The 21,398-nt window shown below is 42.6% G+C and overlaps 5 protein-coding genes across 6 annotated transcripts; 3 read left to right on the forward strand and 2 right to left on the reverse strand.

Moving 5' to 3' along the window:
* The first annotated feature begins 426 nt into the window (after positions 1-426).
* Positions 427-2,903, forward strand: LOC110176778 (dnaJ homolog subfamily C member 11). Of its 2 annotated transcripts, none has more exons than XM_020943217.2 (7): positions 427-568; positions 646-823; positions 901-1,477; positions 1,540-1,837; positions 1,896-2,012; positions 2,072-2,495; positions 2,558-2,903. In XM_020943217.2, exons 2-7 carry the CDS (start codon positions 749-751, stop codon positions 2,690-2,692), a joined length of 1,626 nt encoding a protein of 541 aa, XP_020798876.2. In that variant the 5' UTR covers positions 427-568; positions 646-748; the 3' UTR covers positions 2,693-2,903. The 2 variants fall into 2 exon arrangements, with proteins under 2 accessions (XP_020798876.2, XP_086687754.1); XM_086831628.1 differs by having other exon boundaries at positions 546-583.
* A 559-nt stretch (positions 2,904-3,462) lies between these two features.
* beta4GalNAcTA (beta1,4-N-acetylgalactosaminyltransferase A) lies at positions 3,463-5,611 on the forward strand. The gene is made up of 5 exons (XM_020943213.2): positions 3,463-3,731; positions 3,790-4,103; positions 4,157-4,580; positions 4,653-4,871; positions 4,926-5,611. The coding sequence occupies exons 1-5, from the start codon at positions 3,607-3,609 to the stop codon at positions 5,065-5,067; spliced, it is 1,224 nt and encodes a 407-aa protein (XP_020798872.1). The 5' UTR covers positions 3,463-3,606; the 3' UTR covers positions 5,068-5,611.
* Positions 5,612-5,659: 48 nt separating this feature from the next.
* On the reverse strand, positions 5,660-12,633 carry LOC110176774 (uncharacterized). The gene is made up of 7 exons (XM_020943212.2): positions 12,350-12,633; positions 8,739-8,827; positions 8,478-8,680; positions 8,215-8,420; positions 7,092-8,149; positions 6,434-6,625; positions 5,660-6,374 (listed from the first exon to the last, which is right to left on the reverse strand). Exons 2-7 carry the CDS (start codon positions 8,808-8,810, stop codon positions 6,240-6,242), a joined length of 1,866 nt encoding a protein of 621 aa, XP_020798871.2. The 5' UTR covers positions 8,811-8,827; positions 12,350-12,633; the 3' UTR covers positions 5,660-6,239.
* A 1,038-nt stretch (positions 12,634-13,671) lies between these two features.
* Sps1 (inactive selenide, water dikinase) lies at positions 13,672-15,723 on the reverse strand. The gene is made up of 2 exons (XM_020959664.2): positions 15,504-15,723; positions 13,672-15,133 (listed from the first exon to the last, which is right to left on the reverse strand). The coding sequence occupies exon 2, from the start codon at positions 15,112-15,114 to the stop codon at positions 13,918-13,920; it is 1,197 nt and encodes a 398-aa protein (XP_020815323.1). The 5' UTR covers positions 15,115-15,133; positions 15,504-15,723; the 3' UTR covers positions 13,672-13,917.
* Positions 15,724-15,855: 132 nt separating this feature from the next.
* conv (insulin like growth factor binding protein acid labile subunit convoluted) lies at positions 15,856-20,088 on the forward strand. The gene is made up of 10 exons (XM_020959662.2): positions 15,856-15,930; positions 16,021-16,258; positions 16,315-16,475; positions 16,533-16,702; positions 16,764-17,366; positions 17,426-17,680; positions 17,738-18,349; positions 18,407-18,501; positions 18,563-19,450; positions 19,504-20,088. Exons 2-10 carry the CDS (start codon positions 16,158-16,160, stop codon positions 19,898-19,900), a joined length of 3,282 nt encoding a protein of 1,093 aa, XP_020815321.2. The 5' UTR covers positions 15,856-15,930; positions 16,021-16,157; the 3' UTR covers positions 19,901-20,088.
* Positions 20,089-21,398: the final 1,310 nt, after the last annotated feature.

The following is a 21,398-nucleotide window of genomic DNA, read 5'->3' on the forward strand; positions in this document are numbered from 1 at the left end:
TATATGAACATTATTGTACTAATCGAAATTGAAAAATCTCAAATCTAAGAAAAAACAGCACTAATTTTTATTATTTTATTATGTTTTATTAGGGTAATACATCTGTATACTCAATATAAATAATTTTAAAAATTTTAATTGTTATTATATTTGAAAATTTTAACGATAACATTCTTTAGCTAGATCGACTCGGCTTTTTCTGCTATTCAAGAATATATATGTATGATTATAGTATCGGAAACGACTCCATCACAGCGTTACAAACTTCCGACTAAAATTATGTACTCCACAAGGGCTTACATGTATGTGGCAAAATAAAAAACTCAACTTCTTGTCAACTTTATAAAACGGAATTACACTCCTTGAAAATTAAATGAAATAACAAACAAGTTTATTCTTATGTTTAAAGTAAACAAAACAAAGATATTTCTAGTTAAAATCTAAGGGCAATGGGAGCTTAAGCGATAGTTTAATTTAAGCCGACTCACATCACTAATTTATTTTTCGCCGCAGTATGACCGCAGCTGGCAATAAGCCCCTATTAGAAACAAACTATCGTCAACTATCGGTATATTCAACACATGTATTCAATCAATTTATCATTGCGTAAAAGTACCCAAAAATTTCGAAATCCCAAATTCACAGATAAAACGCCGGTGAGGCCCGTGCGTAGCCGGTTCCGTTCCCGTCCCGCTTCCAATCTGAGCAGCAGCAGTAGTCCCTGATCCGAGGGAACAGATCAGGTGCCATGGCTTCAGATCATGATGAATCCGACGCGGAGCTGGAGGAGAACTACTACACATTTCTGAATTTGCCTCGGGACGTAAGTGCTATGTCACCTAAGGCACAGCCGGAGATAAGGCCTAAGGCCAGCTAATCCCTCTGCCCCTCGAATTCCAGGCCACCGCGGAGCAAATCAATACGGCGTACCGAAAACAGAGCCGCATTTACCATCCGGACAAGCACCTGGATCCAGAGAGCAAGACGAAAGCAGAGCTCATGTTCAATCGAACCAAGCGAGCCTACGAGGTGCTCTCGGATCCCCATCAGCGGGCCATCTATGACTCGGTGGGCGAGAAGGGGTTGCGCACCGAAGGCTGGGAGATTGTCCACCGGACGAAGACGCCCTCCGAGATCCGTGAGGAGTACGAGAGGCTGGCACAGGCGGCTGCCGAACGACGTCTGCAGCAAAGAACTAATCCGCGCGGCAACATCACTATCAACGTAAATGCCACGGAGATCTTTGCGCCGTATGATGATACGGAGATGCCGCGTGTGGAGATCGGTTCGATGAGCATTGCCCAGTCCATTGAGGCTCCGGTGACGCGCAAGGACATGATCATTATGAGTGGCAACCTGTACTCGTCCAATGGCAATGGCAGCGGCGGCTTCATGGTAGCCGGGCGACGACTGCTTAACAAGGGCTGGCTGGAGGTGTGCGCCGGAGCGGGAAATGGCTTTCTGTTGGGTCTTAAGGGTACGTTGTGTAATCTTCCAATTGCTCTTACTTAAAGAGTGATATATTCACTCTTCCTGCAGGTGGCCGCACTCTTACCCAGAAGCTAACACTTAACGGAGGCACAAATCTAAACTTCCGGGACCAGGGAGTGATACCTGCTCTGTTTTCCACGCTGGCTGTGCAGCTGGACAAGCATACAGTGGGCAGCTTGACGCTGAATGCCGGCTCGCAGTCCTCCATGTCCACGCAGATTGATCACTCCAAAGAGGAGTACTCTCTTAGCTCGTCCTTTGTGATTGGAACACCGCATATATACTTTGGACTGTCGTACACCCGCAAGCTAATGGAGAACGAGATGAAACTGAAACTTGCTGCCAAGTAGGGAGCTTAGAATGCAAGGTAAAGTCGGATATTAATCCATATTTATTTATTACAGAGTGGGAACCTTCGGCTTCATGGGCGAGTACGGCGTGGAGAAGAAAGTCTCCAAGTACAGTTCAGTGACGGCCACGGTCTCCATTGGCGTGCCTTCAGGTGTCATCTTAAGATTCAAGTGAGTCTTCAGCTTCGAGTAACCTTTACGTAAATTCAATCCTCTCTTTTATCCCTTAGAATACTGCGTTCGAATCAATCGTACGTGTTTCCCATTCACCTCAGCGAAGAAATAGTGCCCGCTGCTGTATTTTATGCTTCAGTGACACCGGTAATCGCGTGGTTCCTCATCAAAAAGACTGTAATGGATCCCATGGAGGCGGAACGCAAGAGCATCGAGGTCGAGCGAACGAAGCGACAGAATGAGCAGCGACTGACGGCCAAGCGACAGGAGGCGAGTGCCGCCATTCATCTGATGCAGCGAACGTACAATCGGATTATGACCGAGGAGCTTGAGCGGACGGGACTGATTGTGACGCGAGCGGTCTACGGCTGTACAGTGGAGGGCAGCACCCAGTTCAAGCCCGAGCAGTCGTTGGACGTTACAATACCAATACAGTGCCTGGTCAAGGATGGAACCCTGCAGCTGTACGAGTCATCAAAGGTATGTTTCGGTGCGATTTAAGTAAATTTTCAATGTGCTAACAGTATTACCCCCATTTACAGAGCGACCTGCCCGGCTTCTATGACCCAAGCATCGGCGATGAGAAGATACTACGCATCGAGTACACCTACCAGAACCAGTTCAAAGTGATCAACATCAAGGACAACGAGGGGCTGCGTCTGCCATTGCCAGGATAGCTGGGATTGCCTGCAGCATAACACTGCAATTAGTATAAATCATCAGTTGTGTTTGTAACTTGTTTTTATTCTTGATAGAAAGCAAAGGCCCATTCCCAGGACATGGGGCATGTATTTCCCCCAATTTACAAATGCCACTCAGAAACTCGCTAGTTTTTGGGATACTTAACAGATCCAAAACGCGCAATAAACACGAGAGAACTATGAAAAATATACATTTTATTAAAATTTGTTACTAGTTTTTTAGTGATATATAGTTAATATCTATAAATTTGCTTTGTCTGAGATAAACTTAAGCCAAAACGCATTTATTATATTTTATCAAGCAATTCACTGTCGTAGCTTATAAAATAAAAACCATTAAATATTTTTTAACTAAAAGAAACATTTGCGCGCCTTAGCGACGACTCTTTTAAATTGGTTAAGCTATCGACAAAGATTTCAATAAGAAACCTAATTTTTCTGATTGGAATATGGTCAAGGTCCCGTTATTTTGTTTCTGAAAATGTGTTCGAAGCAGATTTGGCAGTGTATGTTTTTTTAGATTATTTTTAAAACGAACAATTTGCCTAAATCATCGCATGCACCAATAGAAGTGCTAATCAAAAACTATAAACATAGCTTTTAGCTTAAAAAAAAATAAATCAATTATTGACACTTACCAGCATTACTTTGAATGCATCAAATAATTTTAAAATTAAAATATATTAAATTATTTAAGGTACAAATACATAAAAATAGAATATGCTCGCTTTTCGCAATATATCGATATCAGTTATCGTAAAAACTGTCCTCACTGGTCTTCAATCTCACCCACCACTAGTGACCGTTTATTGTATATTTAGTACTATGGTATATTTTGAAGCTGAAATTGTCCCGAAAGCACGGTAAAGGTATGATGCAATTCGTGGACCATGTTCCTCTTCACAAAGGCGAATCTCATACGCATTTTGGTCGGAGCAATATGCTTATTGTTGGTGCTTAACTTTGTGGGCTTCCGAACCGATGGAGCCAGCGGCACCTCCCTCAGCAAGCTTAGGTATATATTGGAATATAGCGATAAGATTGGAAATGTGCTAACTTCTTGCACTCTGCAGCATTCGGCGCGTGCACAAATATGCGCATATCTATGGGAACGACAGCACCAGCAGCAGCAGTGGAGGAGCCCGGCTGCCTGCCGCTCCGCTTGCTTTGTCCAAGGAGAGGGAGCAGGAAAAGGAGCGGGACCAAGGACTTCACGGTGCACCCAACTCCACCTTACTGACTGTGATTGCGATTGCAAACTTTACTTCCATTCCACAAGACTTATCGCGTTTCCCGCTGAGCACGCACAAGCCGCTGCCAACGTTGGGACAGAAATCCACTTCCGCCCTTCTCCTAGCCAACTGCACTGATCCCGATCCTCGCGATGGTAAGCTTGAATCGTCCTGCCACTACTTAAGCTAAGCTAATCCTCTCTTGCAGGTGGACCCGTCACTCCCAACACCACACTAGAATCGTTGGATGTAATTGAGGCCGAGTTGGGACCACTGCTGCGCCCTGGCGGCGCCTTCCATCCCGACAATTGCAATCCGCAACATCACGTGGCCATTGTGGTGCCCTTTCGCGATCGATATGCCCATCTGTCCGTCTTCCTGCGCAACATTCATCCGTTCCTTATGCGCCAACGCATCGCATATCGCATTTTCATTGTGGAGCAGACGAACGGAAAGCCCTTTAATCGGGCCGCCATGATGAACATTGGTTACTTGGAGGCCTTAAAACTGTATCAATGGGATTGCTTTATATTCCACGATGTGGATTTGTTGCCACTGGACGATCGCAATCTGTACAATTGTCCACGTCAGCCGCGGCACATGTCCGTAGCAATAGATACGCTGAATTTTCGGTGAGTACAAGCGGAAATAGATAAGATGGGAGGAAAACGGCCGTATAATAATTTGGTTTTTTTTTTTTGAAGGTTGCCTTATCGATCCATTTTCGGCGGTGTATCTGCCATGACGCGTGAGCACTTTCAGGCGGTAAATGGGTTCTCAAACTCGTTTTTCGGCTGGGGCGGCGAGGACGATGATATGTCCAATAGGCTTAAGCATGCCAATCTCTTCATATCAAGGTATCCCGTCAATATAGCCCGCTACAAGATGCTCAAGCATCAAAAGGAGAAGGCCAATCCCAAGCGGTGAGTAGGAAACTCGAAATTTTCTTGTCGGAAACTTATTACAATTTCTTGTAGCTATGAGAACCTGCAGAATGGCATGAGCAAGATAGAACAAGACGGCATCAACTCGATTAAGTATGCCATTTATAGCATCAAGGAGTTTCCGACTTTTACTTGGTATTTAGCTGAGCTAAAAAACTCCGAGCGCAAGAGCTAGCCTGTGCAATATATATAGACGGAATGTGCAATATGCAGTATGTACAAAGGACAACATTACTTTCACGAACATAGTCTCTTTTTAAATAGAAGAACAAGATTAGGGGGGCAGCTCCTCCTACCTTATATATATATAGACACACATATTGTGTAAAATGGTAGCAAGTCCAAGTAACTATACTCGTAGTACATATACTTTTTAATCCATCATTTAGCTTCGATTCGTATTCAACAGAAATCCAATATAAGAACTCGTCTCTCTGTAGCAATAATCGTAACGTTCCACTTCCAATCCACTTCTCAACAGTGCTCAATGATACTTATTATATATTTATACAATTGTGTTTGTTTGTTATTTTGTTTATCTTTGTTTTTGGGTTTTATTTTGTTAACATTTGTATTTAATCAGACTTCTCGAAAAAAAAGACATACCTAACACCTACACTCCTTCAAGGTGAAAATGTAGATATTACTTTTGTGATATGCAAATTGTTAATCGATCAGAACCGATTTATACCAAAATAAAGAACTTTTACTATACGAAATATCGCAAGCTGTTCCCATGTCCATCCATTTAAAAAGTTCATTGCTTCTTCGTTTGTTAGATCTCGTTTTTTATTATTGTTATTATGGTTACTACGTGTATTAGAGGATAGTATGTATGGCTCCATAACGACTGCTTTACCTTTTAAGTGGCAGCTTATATATGGTTTATATGATTAGTCGGGATTTCGGGGGCGCTGGCGAAAAGAATAATATATAGTAGGTTTATAGAGTAATCGTGGGGGTAATGGCTAGAGGACTGGATTCCACATGGCTCATTTATTAGTGTTTTGGCATTACAGTTAAAACAAATTGGCAATCGAGTAACTTTTCTGGGCATCTTTACTGGGCATCAAATAAATGCTTGAGCAACGAAATTTGCAAATCCGGATTCGGAAAATAAGTATAACAACAACGACGCGGTCTTCACAAATTATATACATAGACAATAACGTACGTAACATATAGATATAGACACACACAAATACGTAGAATTTACGCAACCAATTGGCAGGCTAAAAAATACCCAATAGAAGTTAGACGACATGTATAGTAGAGAGCAATTAGAGCAGGGCAGGATTTAGCGTTAGAATATTAGAAAACCTATGTACAAGTTACGAATTGATCTCTCTACATGATGGAGCAGGGCATGGCACAGCAGAGGGGCAGGCATACGGGCACCACAGCGCCACCGGACTTGGTTTTCGTCTTTGACTTCGAGCCGGACTCGTACTCATACATTCCAGAGCCCTTGGCCCATCGACCCTGTAAAAAGGAGACTTATAAGTAAGAATACATCAAGGATGTAGTGACTCTAAACTTACCCCAGAAGCGGAGCCGGCATGCATCTCCTCGCGCTTCATCACAATGGTATCATGGCCAGGGGGATAGTACACCTCCTTGCCGGCCTTGTTAACCGATGGCACATGCTGCTGGTTGGGCGAGGCCACAGCGGTTTCGATTTCACGCTTACGCACCGGCGTCTCGATATCCCCGCGATCCACATGGTCAGTGGTCTACAATCGCAAAAGATATGTGGTAAGTGAACTTAATGGGGGAGTAACAACAATTATCAATTTCATAACGCTAATGAGCCCTTATCGTTAACTACCTTAACAACAGTGAGTTCTTAGAAAAGTCAAATCAAATTGTTAATTGAGCTAACCATAAATCTTATCGGTTATAAATTCAGTAGGAACATTATTTATTGCCATATCAATAGGGAATCACTTACTACTTTTATGGAGCGTGCGGCTTTGTTTACAAACAATACTATCTGTGACTTCTGTACACTGTACTGTACTGAACAAAAACTTATCTTTGCTTTGGTAAGCTTAATTTGAAGTGTAAATTACTTTATAATATATAGTAATATAGTTTAGCCTTGACTCAAATACTCTTTTAAATTCTAATTTTAAAACTTTCCTCTATTCAAATTTAATTTAACGTTAAAAAATCTATTAACCATATATATGTACTTACCGTTGAGAAGGACTGCATTAGATCATCCACGCGCTGTGGAGGATTACCATTCACCGGATATTCGACACCATCCACGGGGAATGGCGATGGTGAGCCGTAGTCAGGACCACGCCGGTTGTTCGTGTTGGTGGTCGAGGAGTATTTGTAGCTGTACGTTGACGTGTTTGGTGGATATCCATTTCCGTTTGGCGAATGTGGATACGCATTGTTGGGCGGCAGCTGCTTAAGCGGAGCGGATTGCGGCAGACCAGGCTCATAGGGTCCCGCACCGTTGGGTGGCCCATGGATGCTGTTCACCGTGTTCGAGGTCTCCGTCTCCTTGTAGTAATAGCGATTCACTCCCGGCTGCAATGGGGGACTCTGCGGTCCACCATAGTTGGGACTGTGAGCCGGACTGTGCGGTGGATAGCGTTGCTGTGGCGGCAACTCATTGATCGTGTTCGAATGATCCGTCTTGTGGATATTGTAGATGACGGTTCGATTACCAGGTGGAGTTCCTGCCGGTCCCGATCCTAGGGGCAGTTGTCGGGGCTGTGGGCTGACACCACGAGTGGTGGTCTCCTTGTGCTCACGGATCTCATATGACTGGTTGGTGACCAAGGGACGATCGTTGGGCTTGTTCAGAGTAGAGTAGCTCTCCGTGTTGTAGACGACAGTCTGTGGCACATGCGACGTATGTGGGATCGGCGACAGCTGAGAGAAGTTCTGGCTGGAGGTGTTGTGGCTCTCGTGGAGCTTGTAGCTGCTGCTCAGCGTATTCGAGTTGTTGAGCGTGTTGGTATGAGTGCGGTTAATGGTGCTGGTGTTGCTACCGGGCCCAGTGGCCGGGATCTCGTAGGTGTAGGTCCGCACAGTGGTGGTCACCTTGGTACCCGGAGCGGGAAGAATGCCATCGCTCAGGGCGATGTCCTGCAGCTCCTTGTCAATGGTTGTGCCGCTGTTCAGAGTCTGAATGGTGCTCGTGGTGGTTCCAGGCAGCAACTCCACATTGTTGTTAATGGTACGGTTGCTCTCATAGATCTTCTTGCTCTCGTACTGACCACCGACGGGAGAGTGGGCTGAAATTTAGAGAGGATTTTATTGTAAATAAGAACATGGGAATTTAATTTATTGAAATTCTCACCCAGCGTATAGGGCTTCTCCTTGGTCTGGTATTCGTCCCTCTTCAAGCTGGAATACTTGGCCGTAGACTGTAGGGTGCTATAATCGATGGGATTAAAGGTCTCCACATCATCGATAAACGGCTGCTGGCCACCAGAGCCCGAGTGTTTGGTGGTCTTAACCACACGCGTGGTCCTTGTCACTGTGCCCGAAGGATCAGTGCGTTCACTTTAAAATATTTAATTAAAAAATGACTAAACTTAGTATGAGATCAGATATACTCACAGCGTTCTATAGGATGTGCCATTGCTGGGCAGGAGATCGCGATCTCTGGTGCTGATTTGGCGTTCCTGCTTCAGATCCTCCAGCAAGGCATCCAACTGATCAATATTCTGGTCGGGGGTCTTGCTCTGATAGGACAAATTGTTGTCGCCAGAGCTTGAGTATTGATAGGAGGACTTCTTATAGGCATAGTTGTTCTTGTCGCTCTGAATATTAATTAATATAAATTAATAAAATAAGGATAAGTTACTCAGTAAATCTTACCCTGCCCCATTTTGAGGGCTTGTTGTCCCTTGACGTAGATGAGTAATTTTCCGAACTGCTCGAGTACTGCATTTCCAATTAGTTTTTTGCTGAAACGGAAATGAGAATGAACATATCATTCATAAATTATTTAAATTCTACGTGTGAGTAACTCAAGCGAGTCGTGGGTGTCTGCCAAACACGTAATCACAAATTGTGACCCCGCATGGAAGGCAGTCAGGCAGGTGGATTCGATATCTGTTTCAGTTTCAAGGCGGTTCGACAGAATCCCAAGTATTTTTTCCACCCACGCAACTACCATATTAAAATGGCCGCATTCGGCATTCTGAAGTGAGAACTTTTGGCGCATTAATGGAGGCTTAAGTCATCTGAAGTGGGCATCACTCGAGCACACAAAGCACGGCATGGAATTGGAATGCCAAACAACAATGAGCACAGATGGGCGGAGGAGGCTGTCAGCAGAAGATGAAATGCTCTGGAAAGTGGCAGAAGAGTTCTGCTCAAAGGTCGGATTTTCGCGACTCTTCTGGTTGGTGTTAAAAGTCTGGGTTTCAAGTAAGTTCTTCAGAATAAAGCAAACGTACAAACATAAATTTAAATTTTAAGTTTCAATAATTATTGTTTAACACATTTGAAGAGTAATTTTAAGTATCTTAATTTACAATACTTTTGAGTTAATTGAAAATGTCTAAAAGTAAAAGTGTAAATTATAGATTTTATGGTTACTTTAAAAACAAGCTTGTTTTCCCATAAACCGACTTAATTGATTTTTAAAAGTATTTATTTGTAATAAGAAGGTTGCGACAAAACCTAAAGCTGGAAAAATATATTGCATACTTTTAGAGACATCTTTTAATGGCTTTCAAAAGATCAGATTTATATTATTTAATTGTTAACTTCCCATCTTAATATTAATATAATATAATAAACTAAATTTGATTAAAAATATATTATCTTTTGGTTTAAGTTACTGTTTTTTTTAATAAATATCCCTTAAATGTCTTCTGGAATTAACATAACCTTCGAAGTGTAAGTACCCTTGGGTAGAGAATTATCCAAAAAATTGCATGCATTGATTTTCAGAACTGGCACAAAAACAAACACCAACACATACACACTCACGCGGAACAAAAATAAAACGCAAAGCACAAGGCAAAAAGTCAAAATTTCAATGTCAAACTGGTTTTCACTTTCGGCGTGTCCTTAAACTCCTTTTTTGTCTGGGTGCATATGTACATATGAATGTATAATGTGGGGGAATATAATGCAAGTATGTGTTCAGTTCGGCTTAATTTGTTTTTGCGACTGTCTTAACGATTTTCAGCGATAACCTTGGGGAGAGAGATAGAGAGACAGAGAGATGGGATGATGCAAAATGCGAGAAGAGTACAGAAGAGCAGCACACAAGGATGACCGTTCGTTCCGTTGATGATGTCATCAGGCGAGACATAAAAGCTTTTCGCTTCTGACAGCTACTGCATTAAACGTCAACGAAACGTAACTCTGAACTGGCTTAAGTAATCAAATCAAGGCGACGACGCTAAATAAATCACCTTTGAATGGGGGATCTGGGGAATCTGATGGATACTGCGCGCCATATGGTCAAGCAGAACTACAGAGACTAATAACGAGGCATGATAACCTCACGTAAGCAAAATACACGCATAAAATAACATAATATAAATAAAAGGCCAAATCTAATTGATGCCGCCGCCAGCTCTGTCCCTGTCTCACTCTCGCTCTCTCTCTGCGTCTCTTTCTCTCCCTCGCACCCACCCACCGATCATAGCACGTTTTTAGCTGTTTCTCCTGGGTCTCGCTTTTTGGCGACAAAAACAAAACAACGAAGCTAGAGAGAAAGAGAATGAATTTGCGAAGAGAAATAGATGGAGAGCAAAGCGTGTGTTTTGTTTTTGCATATGCCACACACACAGGGGCTAACTCAAACACAACACATGGGCACAGGTCAAAAATGATCTCATATACGTCGATCGGATCGAAGCTCTGCGGAAACATGTTGCTGTCTGGTAGTTTTTTGAGTTAACATTAACCCTTAGCGTGCTTACGTGACGTATACATAATGTAATGGAGTTACTCCATTTTGAATTTTGAAACATTATAAATCTTTGCAAATTAAAATCTTACAATTTCCTAATTTTAGTTCCTTTAAGACTGATTTATACAATATACTTGTCGATATCCGCAAGATAATTATCTATAATGTTGCATTCTCATTTTTTTCGGGGAACTTATATTACGTATACTTGATATTACTTATACGTATCGTAATACACGAAAGTAGCATATAAAAAAGCGTTAATAAATTATTATTATACACTTTTCAAGACCTAATGGAATGATACGACGAATACGACGAAAAATTAAGTACCTGTCATTCCGAGGGTTAAATTGAATAGAATAGCAATTATTTTGTCAAAAACATCTAATTAAAATACCATATTGCGTGATAGCATGCTAATTTTATACTTTGTTCTTTCTTTTAAGGGTGCGAAGGTTACATTTTGACAGTTTTTAAAATAATTGCTTGAATATTTTTTGAATTATCTGCTGATTTTAAACAATTCTTATCGTAAAATGTATCTCCAAGTTCGTTACATTAACTCGAAATCGAATTATATATAGTACGAGTATTCCATGGCATTCCTTGGGTTAACTAATTGGAGTGGGCGTGGTTTTTGGTAGAGCAGAATATCGGCGATCGCTGTGAAATGGCAGAGATCGCATACGTAGGCAATGAATGGCAAACATATCGTAAAATAAACAAATCGCCAGAGAACGAGTTTGAAAATGGGCGAAAAAAAGCGAAGGTGTTGTTTTGTCGTCGTCGTTCTGTTGTTAAAAAACCGAAAATCCGAAAACGAAAACGTAGGCGAAATTTAATGTCTATATATGCGTCCATTATGTACTATATAGGCAATGTATCATTATCTATATGTGGTTCTAGCACGAGCGTCTGTATATCTGTGTATCTTTGTATCTATTGAGTTGCCAATTTGCGGCACCCACACAATACGAAGGCAAAATACAACACAATCCACGAGTTCAAGCCAAGCGGGCATAAACAAGCTAACGACGCCGTTTGAACTTGGCTAATTCAAACGAAAGTTTAGGAGATACACAGATACAGAGATACAAGCGAATTTCCGAAACACTTTTCCTTCAGACTTTTGCCGTGTATATGAAAACAAATAATTCTATTTATAGTTCACTGCCACTGTTCTTTCAATTTGAATACTGCGCCGTCTGTTTTCGGTTCCGCGAGGCAAATAAATCGAGTGTACATGAATCATCTGGCCAAGAGAAGCGCTGGTGCTACGCCACAAGATAGAAGATACACACATTTCTTTTTAGGATGCGTTTTTCTGCCTTTTTCACAAATTTCACCTCAAAAAAGCGAGTACTTCTGCCACACGACGACACGTAGGGAAAACTCGTTTGCGCTGGTGTTTGTGTGTGCTTTTTCTGAGCTCTTCTTTCCAGTTCAATAGACGAAATCAGCCCACTCACTCACTCATACGATCTAACACACAAACACACACACTTGCTCAATTTCTCTGGTTCGCTCTTGTACGCATAATTGCAGCACTCACTGTGCACTTTTCCAAAACTCCAAAAACGCAGTTGTTTCTGTTGTTGTTGTTGCGGCTGCTCACTGGAAATGGTAAGGAGAAAACTCGGTGGGGCTGTGTTTGTGTTTTTTGATGTATTAGTATTATTCGATTTCGATCCAAGCACAAGTGTAACGGTATATCGCGCAGTGTAAGAGTTTGTGAGTCTGTTAACGGAATTCGGATCTTGACGCGTCGCTAGCTCGTGCAGTACTGACCGAATCCCACACTTGCCATCCAACGATCTCCCATACGATTCCCACATCAGTGTTGCCGAAGTATCTTTTTTTTTTAAACCACCGCTTGGAAAAAGTATCTCGAATATATTCAAAAAATGTGCCTATGTTTTTTGTTATTAAATAGTTTTTTAAGAAGTTTTCTAATATCTTATAAATAATAGTTTTTCTAAAGAGTGGTAACTGAAGAAAAATCTAGTAATATTTATAGTTTTCCTGGACATCCCGCAAAATTATAAATTTTACAATTATTTCAGAATATTACAGGATTAAAAATTCCTAAAATATATCCATTAATCTATTTTGTATTATAACTTAACGAAATAATAAAGAAGAGAAGAATACTATAAAAGTAAATATTAACTTATTAACCTGTTTATTTAGCTATCTTACAGTCTCATCCGGAGGAGAATCTCGGACCTGTTTGCCACCAGAGAGCATCTTGGGGTGTCTCTCAGTTGCTAAAGCTCAGAAAGAGCTTTTCTCTCTTTAAGTAATGCTAATTGATCGAACAATAAAGAGAACAATTATAGTACAGTACGAATTTTGAATACACTTTTGAAACACAATATAAGTTGTAGGAATTTAAAAAGCTTGATTTACATTGTAAATTTTGCAATATAAATATGTACAGCTTTGAATTTCCGAAATATATCCCATTTTCAGTTTATACAATAAACATAAAAGTAACGTCTCAGAAGTGTTTAAAACATTTCCATTTGTTATACATATTAACGTTAAGTTCTCGTAAACAAATTAAAATGTTGAACTCTGAACGAAATATTTAAATTAACTGTGTATTTGACTTACCAAGCCAGTTTTAATAAGCATGGCCTTAAAATCATGTGTCTACATAAGAAAATTAAGAAAGCTACTTTTAATACATATTTGCAAATAAAAAAATTTGTGAATTCTGTCAGTCTTTGGATTTAATAAAACCGCCTAAACATGCATTTCAAATTGTGATAAGAAAGCTGCAGCAAGTAGTCAAGTCTACTTAAAAAAAGCTCACAATAGATCATCCCCATTAAACCCCCCTTCGGATCCACTAAATTAAAAGCGTTCTCGTTCGTTTACTCGATACAAAAGAGTCAAGTGTTTTCCATTTTTATTTACTCGTATTGCAGTTGCGATGTCCATATTTACGTTGATCACTGATTGATCTTGTGTTATTAGTTGAAAAGCTTTTTTATAAAAAACAAAGACCGATGATGGCGGTTACAACTGAGGCGAGCAGCAGTTACGTTAAAATTACGATACTTAAAATAGACACAAGCGCCTGGAGTTCCGTTCCTTTTCTCTCTCTCTCTCTCTCTAATCCTTGGCTGGCACCTCGATGACTCGTGGCTTGTCGATGATGCGGGCAGTCTTGTTGCCCTTCTCGACGATACCAATGATCCAGGCCTGGTAGCCCTCCTGCTTCTCAATGTCCTTGCAATAAGCGGCAGCCTGTTCGCGCGGCAAACAGATCAGCAATCCGCCGGAGGTCTCCGCCGAGTGTCCCTGAAGCAGCTGGAACATGTTACCGCAGGCCTTAGCCACTGCGGCCATCTTTGCGATAACCGGCAGGTTGTGAATGACGAAGGACACATCCTTCTTCTGGTGAGCGGCCAAAGTTTGAGCGTGACCCAGCAGACCGAATCCAGTGATATCGGTGGCGCCATGGGCATTGTACTTGTGCATGAGACGAGCGGCGACGCGGTTCAGGCGCGACATGGAGTTCATGGCGCGGTGATAGGCCTTCCTCACATCCTCCTCGGATACTACTAGCTTAATGCGGTTCCAGCGCTCCGGCTGATCGATCCACTGGTGCGCATTCACCGCAACCTGAGTACCCAGCGGCTTGGTCAGGACCAGGACATCGCCGACGACGGCATTATCCGGTACAATATACTCATTGGGCTGGCAAATGGTCGACGCCACTCCACCGATGGTGCACCAGGGATTGACTACGCTTTGACCGCCGGTAACAGTGGTGCCCGCCTCCAATGCAGAGTCCTTGAAGCCGCGCATAATTAGTGGAATTACCACATCGCGTTCCTTTTCGGTCATCTTCGTACTGACAGCCAGCAGCATCAGCATGTTGTCGCAATCGGTGACGCCCATGGCGTACAGATCACTCAGCACGTTAGCGCAGGCAATCTTGCCCATCATGTAGGGATCGTCAACAATTGGATAGAAGAAATCAGTGGTCTGCACCAAGCACAGGCCGCCATGGCGCAGTGGAATTACGGAGCAATCCAAACCGATGCCGATTCGGGGAATGGCCACGTTGAGGAACTGTGGTTCCTGGTCCTGAGCAGAGTAGTCCTGCTGCAGGGCAGACACAAGCTTGGAGAGCACATCCTGCGGCACCTTGCACCCGCGTCCCTTGAGGTCGGCGAATCTCGTTAGGCGGAACGAGGCATCCAAATCATGGGCCGTAGGATCGAAGGGACGGCGCAGCTCGGCGTCACCACCGCCATGTAGCTCCAAGTGGGCCGAGTTCAAAACATCAGCGGCGTAGCTCATCTTTTTGTTTTCTCTAGAACTGGAGAGGGGAAACAGAACCGATTAATTTGATAATCGCACTAATCTACGCACTTTTGCCGCGCAACAAAAACATAATGAACACCGCATACAGCGAGTAACTCGCGTTCTCCCCGGGCTCCAATACCACAGCAGGCAGACGTGTATGTACACGGATTTTCTGCCCAGTATGCGTAGCGCGGCCTGTGATTGGCTGTTGCCGCGATGGCGGGCAAAACGGGCGAAGTCAGTATTTCTCCCCGTCGGCGAGGCTAGAAACGTGAACAATGCCCACTCACTTCAATTGCAAAATGCCAAAAAAGTGTAGGGCCCTCCCGCGCAATTCTAGGGCGCACGGAAACACACTTAATTAACTCATCGAATGCACTTACGTTTGCTTGTGCGGATGTACAATGGAAATTGTAGAGGCCGTCAGCAATTTTTATTTATTTTTTGCGCCTGGATTTGCTTTAACAACGAGCGAGCTGTCACAACAGGGTTGCATTCGCGCGTACGGGCGCACCGATAGGCTGACTATCGGACCTGTCGGGCAGGGCTGCCAACTCGCTGCGAACCTATCGATGAACATTCGCGCCGAAACGGAAAAAGTTGCTAAAATAATACATTAATGTGTTAATTATGACCAATAAACAAGGAAATCCGTTTGGTGAGCATGGGAACCGAGTGCTAACCGTAGACGGGTTAGCGAATCCGACAGAAATCACCGCAGCGGAAGTATCGAAAGAGAGCACTTAGCCAGAGAAAAAGAGTGGTCGACCGAAAACCTGTTGAGCTGCGCCAGCAGAGAAAAAAGTAAAAGTGGGTAGACGAAAAGACGAAAATATTTACCTTTGTTCGCGAACTGCAATGTATTTTAACGCGCAACTTTGCAATTGATGACCATTGAAGCGGAAAACACAATAATCAAGGGTTTTTAAGTTGCCGAAAGATCGAAGACACAAAAGACTTCAGCAACAAACTTGGTTTCCAGTTGTTTTTTGCCATGGGCTAAATTGGATCGCTGACGACACACGACACCTTAAAACATGATTCAGCTACGCCTGCGCAATCTTGTTCTGCTGCACTTATTGGCCGTGGCCAGTTCGGAATATGTGTACGGCGAACCAGAATTCAAGTGTCCCAAAAAGTGAGATTTAGACTATACAAATTTGTATAATCTTATTAATTAATACACTTAAACAGATCCAAGGCTTTGTACCCCTGCGAATGTGTAAAGGGCAGCGACAGTGGGCTCTATGTGCGTTGCGAGAATACCAATTTGGCCACGCTGTCGGTGGCTCTTCAGAACTTGGCCTCCTTTGAGCTGCCCATCGAGGAGTTGACCATATATAGGGGTCATATTGGTAAGATCCATCTCAGTCATTAACTATATGTATTTACTTACCTGAATCATTCACTAGCTCGCCTCTATGGTCCTCTGTTTGCCAATATCAAGGCACGTTTGCTGATTATAGAAGAGACGCCGGTGACCACAATTGAGGATTATGTCTTTTATGGCGTCAACAACACCTTGGAGCAGCTACATCTGCTGCGCACGAATCTTAGTCATGTGGGACAACTGGGATTTGGCGTAAATACCTAAAAAACTAACAAAAAACTGGGCTTACTGTATCCTCTAAAACACCTTCTAGATTCTTGGCAAGACCACACAACTGGTAATCGATGGCCATGCCTTGGAGCAGCTGCCCAAGGATCTCTTTGCTGGCCAAGAGATCACCAATAGTCTGGGCATCATGCGGCTGACCAATGGAATACTGAATGATCTGCCAATAGAGACCTTTCAGCCTTTGCGAAAACTCAAAACCCTCGATTTGCACGGAAATCAGCTGGAGAACCTCAAACGAAATCAGTTCAAGAACCTAAGGGAGTTGGAGTTGCTTGATATAAGTCACAACAAGATCAAGAAGCTGGAGGCGCAGCATATATCCGATCTCACAAAACTGGGCTGGTGCAATGTCTCTCACAATGCGTTGAGCGAGCTCAGTCGCGGCACTTTTGCCCGGAACTCGGTGCTAAAGGTGCTTAACTTGTCATATAATAATATTGCGAAATTGGATGCAAATAGCTTTAGGGGAATGCGATTTCTGCGGCGACTCTTTCTCAGCGATAATGCCCTTACGGATATTGGTCGAGGGACCTTTGGCTCGGTGGCTCGCATTGGAACGATCGATTTGGCTCGTAATAAATTGACGAAAGTAGAGTTCCAGATGTTTACCCAAATGAACTACGTGGAGGTGGGTTCTAAATTAGCTTAAACATCTTATTAGATCTTAAAAATTGTGGTTTATTTTAGCTGCTGGATCTGGCGGAGAATAATATTACCAAAATCGAAAAGAACTCCTTCAAAGATATCTATCAGGCTGTGATTAATGTCTCGCACAATGCTTTGGAGCTCATAGAAACGGCGGCCTTTGAAAACTGTGTTAACATCACGACTCTTGACTTATCGCATAATCGCTTGGCCAACTTTTCACGGCGTAGCTTCGATGAGACCACCTTTGCTTCCACTTTCCAGCTGAGCTATAACAAACTTACTAATTTAGCTCAGGTAATTATTGGCATTTAGTATTTAAAAACTGCTCAATAACTTTGTTTTATACTTCAGATTCCAATTCAGAACATGACTGGCTTGCGAGTATTGAATGCATCGCACAACAACATCGCTGAGATACCCAAAAACTGCTTCCCCAAGCTCTACGAGCTCCACACCATCGACGTTTCCCACAATAACATTTCGAGCATATTTAATGGAGTTTTTCAAACCCTATTCTCGCTACGTTCCCTCGATTTGAGTTACAATAGTATGCGTGAGATCAAGTCATCCACCTTTGGTACTTTACCGACTCTTTTGGAAATGGATCTGAGTCACAATGGACTGGTTAACATAGTGCGCGGCTCGTTGGCCAAGTTGACCAGTCTGCGACAATTGTACTTGAACAACAACCAGTTGGATAAGCTCTTCCAGCTGCCCATCTCCCTTAATGAGTTATACTTCAGCCATAATATGCTAAGTGAAATACCACCGGGCACGTGGCCGGTGATGAATGCACTGATCTATCTGGATCTGAGTCACAATCAATTGGGCGACAGCCTTAATGGACAGAGCTTTACAGGATTGCTGGTGGTACAGCGTTTAAAGTTGCAAAACAATGGCATTACCCTGCCGCCCTTGGAGGCGGTGGCTGTCATGTCAACGCTGCAATATTTGTACTTGGAGGTGAGTCAATTCATAAGGATTTACTCACACATAAACTGAATTATAAATATATTGCAGCACAATAACATCTCTAGTCTGGAGCGCAGTGCTTTTGGCAAGCTGCCCGTTCTGTTTGAGTTGAATCTGCATGGCAATCAAGTCAAGGACATTAGGTATGTAGTCATATTTCACTTAGAATCAGATTTTTCATCTCTTTGCTTTGTAATTCCCCAGCAAGCGAGCCTTTGAGGGCCTGTTGCAGTTGCTCACACTGAACTTGTCCTCCAACGGTATTCAACAGCTGCAGAATGACATATTCATTGGTCTCCCCTCTCTGCGTACTCTCGATCTGTCGCACAATTTGCTCTCCAAGTTGGATAATAAAACCAACGGCGTTCTGGATGACTTGCTCAGTTTGGAGACCTTGAATTTGAGCCACAATCGGATAAGCTTTGTGACCAAAAAGACCTTTCCATCGCATCAGTATATACCTTATAACTTGAGGAATCTAGATTTGAGCTACAACCAAATGCCCGTGCTCACATATGATATCACTTTTGGAACGAAGAAACTGTATAAGTTGGATGTGTCTCACAACCAGATCAACGATCTAAGACGCGGCGTTCTCTCCAACTTCACTTCGCTTCAAAAACTGGATATGTCGCACAATGAGCTCGCAAATCTCGCCTCTGAGGAGCACATCTTCGATCTGCCGCAGAACCTAAGCAGCCTGGATATATCGCACAACCAAATCTACCATTTGCCCTTTGCCAATATTGTAAAGGTCAGTGCACTAAAATATGTGGATTTGTCCAACAACAGTTTGGAGGATTTCCCGCCCTCGATAGTGCGCAAAATGAGGAATGGTAGCCTGGTGCATTTGGCTGGAAATCCCCTGCACTGCGGCTGCAACACGCGACCGCTGAAGTACTTTATGCTGCAGCAAACATGGCCAAGTGAGGATTTGCAGGGCATATATTGCGGCACTCCGACTGCGATCAAGGACAAGCAGTTGCTATCTCTAGAGGATGAGTACCTGCACTGCGCCGAGGACGAGCGGGTGATGTATTCAGGTGCAGACTTTGAGCAGCTCACTGATGTCCGGTTTCGGGAAGTGCAAGCGTAAGTATAAATCGAATCTCTAAGATAATTATCTAGACATTCATTCCTCACAGAACCAAATCTGGGAAACTGACCCTCAGTTGGTACGTTTCCGGCACCGCTGATGTAGCCGACTTTCATGTTTATATTCGGAGCTCAAGCAACGAGGTGCTCCATCAATCGGACTATGCGTACAACAATCGTACTGCCCAGATTGCTATTGCAGAACTCCAGGCGCTTGGCGAAGAGAAGCTACGTGATGGTGAGATCTGTATAATTTCTCGCGACAGCGACGGTAACACCCGGAAGTGGTTCTCCGGTCAGTGCCAACAATTGCCATCGCTCAAGCTGCCGCGCACCTTCTTTTTCGGCAACTTCCAGGTCAGGGGAGGTGGAGCTTCCCTAACAGTCAGTAGTCTACCTCACCTCCTCGTGTTTGCAATAATAGTTTTATCCGTTTTCCGCTTGTAAGTCTTAAAAAGGGTTAAATTATATTACATAAAATGATGGCCAATTCGATCTGGATTTAAAAGAACTTATATTCGACCCTGAATTGGATTTTTTTTATAAATTCCAATTTTCGTTAATCGTTTCAAGTTCGAACTAATATGATAAAATGAATCTTTTGAATAAGATCAAATTGCCCTGAACCTAAGTTATATATCTTATTTTTTTTTTTACGTTGGCGTCTGCGGCCACGGCTCACTGTAAGGACACGCTTACAGCTGAAACATGTGCGCGACGGCCCTATTATCACAGCCGTGCGCACATGTATTTGTTTACTTGGTGCGGACGCCGCCTCGCGTGGGCAGCGCAATTGAGAAAGCGTTGGTGCCCAGCTGATGGCTGATGGCCGCCCAAGCTGGCGGACTTTTCATTCAGGGCGACAACACAAAGGCTGCTGTGTAATCCCGAGGCAGTCACTCGGCTCTGCCGATTCATTCTCCATTTTGGCCTCGGCTTCTGCTGCTTGTGCAGCCGGGAGCCATCGAGCGGATGAGCAGATATGCCTGAGAGCTGAGAGCCTGGCAAATGCGCACTCGCGCTCTTGGCCAAAAAGGCATGCGAGTATTTACAGTGGCGGGTTGAATTATTGGTACATGTACATATATATGGCTATAGCTTCCAAAGGCGCCTAAAAGTATGTTGAAGTTGTTAAGTATCTGAGATATATCTAGCTTTCTTATTTTGTAGATGTCTCAATAATCTGATATAATATCACGGGATTCGTTGGGCATTAAAATACTTAAATAAATTTAATTTATAGCAACTAATTTTAGTGCTCTTGGCAGAGGTTACAAAGCTGTCACAAATATTACTCATACGACCTGTAGGCTTTTGGTGTTTGAACTGTCAAGCCTGCTTTAAGCAATCTTGATAAATGGAATAAAAATTTAATAAATATACTTAATAACGATACTAAAATAATTACCCTTTTTATTTTCTTCTTTTCAATAAAACTCTGTAAAATGTGACAACAGGGTAGAGGCAACGAGAAAGCCAATGGCGAGATCCAGACAATTAGAAGATGATCAAGAAAGAGTATAAACAAACGAAGCAAGTCGAAGATGGTATATTGGCGAGAAAAAGCAAGTTAGTTATCTACAATATTATTTAATTTTTAAGATATAATTATATTAATTAAGAAAAATAAAATAACTTCGGGCAGCCGAAGTTTATATACTCTTGCAGTTTGCAATTAAATTATAGGATCAAATCGAAATCTTTGAAACCGTATTTAAAGATATTTTTATATGACAATGTTTTCGACTAATCGAAGTTTAAAAATTCCAAAATTAAAGTAAAAAAGCTAATTAATTTTTTTTTTTGACAGTTTAAACGATATACAATTTTGAATAAGTATTATTGTTAGATAGAAATGCTTTCTTAGGCAATCCAAATTTGAAATCCAAATCCAAGCCAATTTAAATGGCCTACACTGTGCCACAGGACATGAGACACTCAGGAC

Source organism: Drosophila serrata, unplaced genomic scaffold, assembly GCF_035046125.1.
Source record: "Drosophila serrata isolate PLE 108 unplaced genomic scaffold, ASM3504612v1 contig_240, whole genome shotgun sequence".
Lineage (NCBI taxonomy): Eukaryota > Metazoa > Arthropoda > Insecta > Diptera > Drosophilidae > Drosophila > Drosophila serrata.

What these genes read in the sequence shown, in the direction of transcription:
- LOC110176778 (XM_020943217.2), top strand. Translation starts at nt 749, where the DNA reads ATGGCTTCAGATCATGATGAATCCGACGCGGAGCTGGAGGAGAACTAC. An exon ending in AAACTGAAACTTGCTGCCAA is followed by an intron (nt 1,838 to 1,895) that starts GTAGGGAGCTTA and finishes TATTTATTACAG; the next exon opens with AGTGGGAACCTTCGGCTTCA. An exon ending in GGTGTCATCTTAAGATTCAA is followed by an intron (nt 2,013 to 2,071) that starts GTGAGTCTTCAG and finishes TTTATCCCTTAG; the next exon opens with AATACTGCGTTCGAATCAAT.
- beta4GalNAcTA (XM_020943213.2), top strand. Translation starts at nt 3,607, where the DNA reads ATGTTCCTCTTCACAAAGGCGAATCTCATACGCATTTTGGTCGGAGCA. An exon ending in ACCTCCCTCAGCAAGCTTAG is followed by an intron (nt 3,732 to 3,789) that starts GTATATATTGGA and finishes TGCACTCTGCAG; the next exon opens with CATTCGGCGCGTGCACAAAT. An exon ending in TGATCCCGATCCTCGCGATG is followed by an intron (nt 4,104 to 4,156) that starts GTAAGCTTGAAT and finishes CCTCTCTTGCAG; the next exon opens with GTGGACCCGTCACTCCCAAC.
- LOC110176774 (XM_020943212.2), bottom strand. Translation starts at nt 8,810, where the DNA reads ATGCAGTACTCGAGCAGTTCGGAAAATTACTCATCTACGTCAAGGGAC. An exon ending in AGCCCTCAAAATGGGGCAGG is followed by an intron (nt 8,681 to 8,738) that starts GTAAGATTTACT and finishes ATTAATATTCAG; the next exon opens with AGCGACAAGAACAACTATGC. An exon ending in GGCACATCCTATAGAACGCT is followed by an intron (nt 8,421 to 8,477) that starts GTGAGTATATCT and finishes AATATTTTAAAG; the next exon opens with TGAACGCACTGATCCTTCGG.
- Sps1 (XM_020959664.2), bottom strand. Translation starts at nt 15,114, where the DNA reads ATGAGCTACGCCGCTGATGTTTTGAACTCGGCCCACTTGGAGCTACAT.
- conv (XM_020959662.2), top strand. Translation starts at nt 16,158, where the DNA reads ATGATTCAGCTACGCCTGCGCAATCTTGTTCTGCTGCACTTATTGGCC. An exon ending in TGCAATATTTGTACTTGGAG is followed by an intron (nt 18,350 to 18,406) that starts GTGAGTCAATTC and finishes AATATATTGCAG; the next exon opens with CACAATAACATCTCTAGTCT. An exon ending in AATCAAGTCAAGGACATTAG is followed by an intron (nt 18,502 to 18,562) that starts GTATGTAGTCAT and finishes GTAATTCCCCAG; the next exon opens with CAAGCGAGCCTTTGAGGGCC.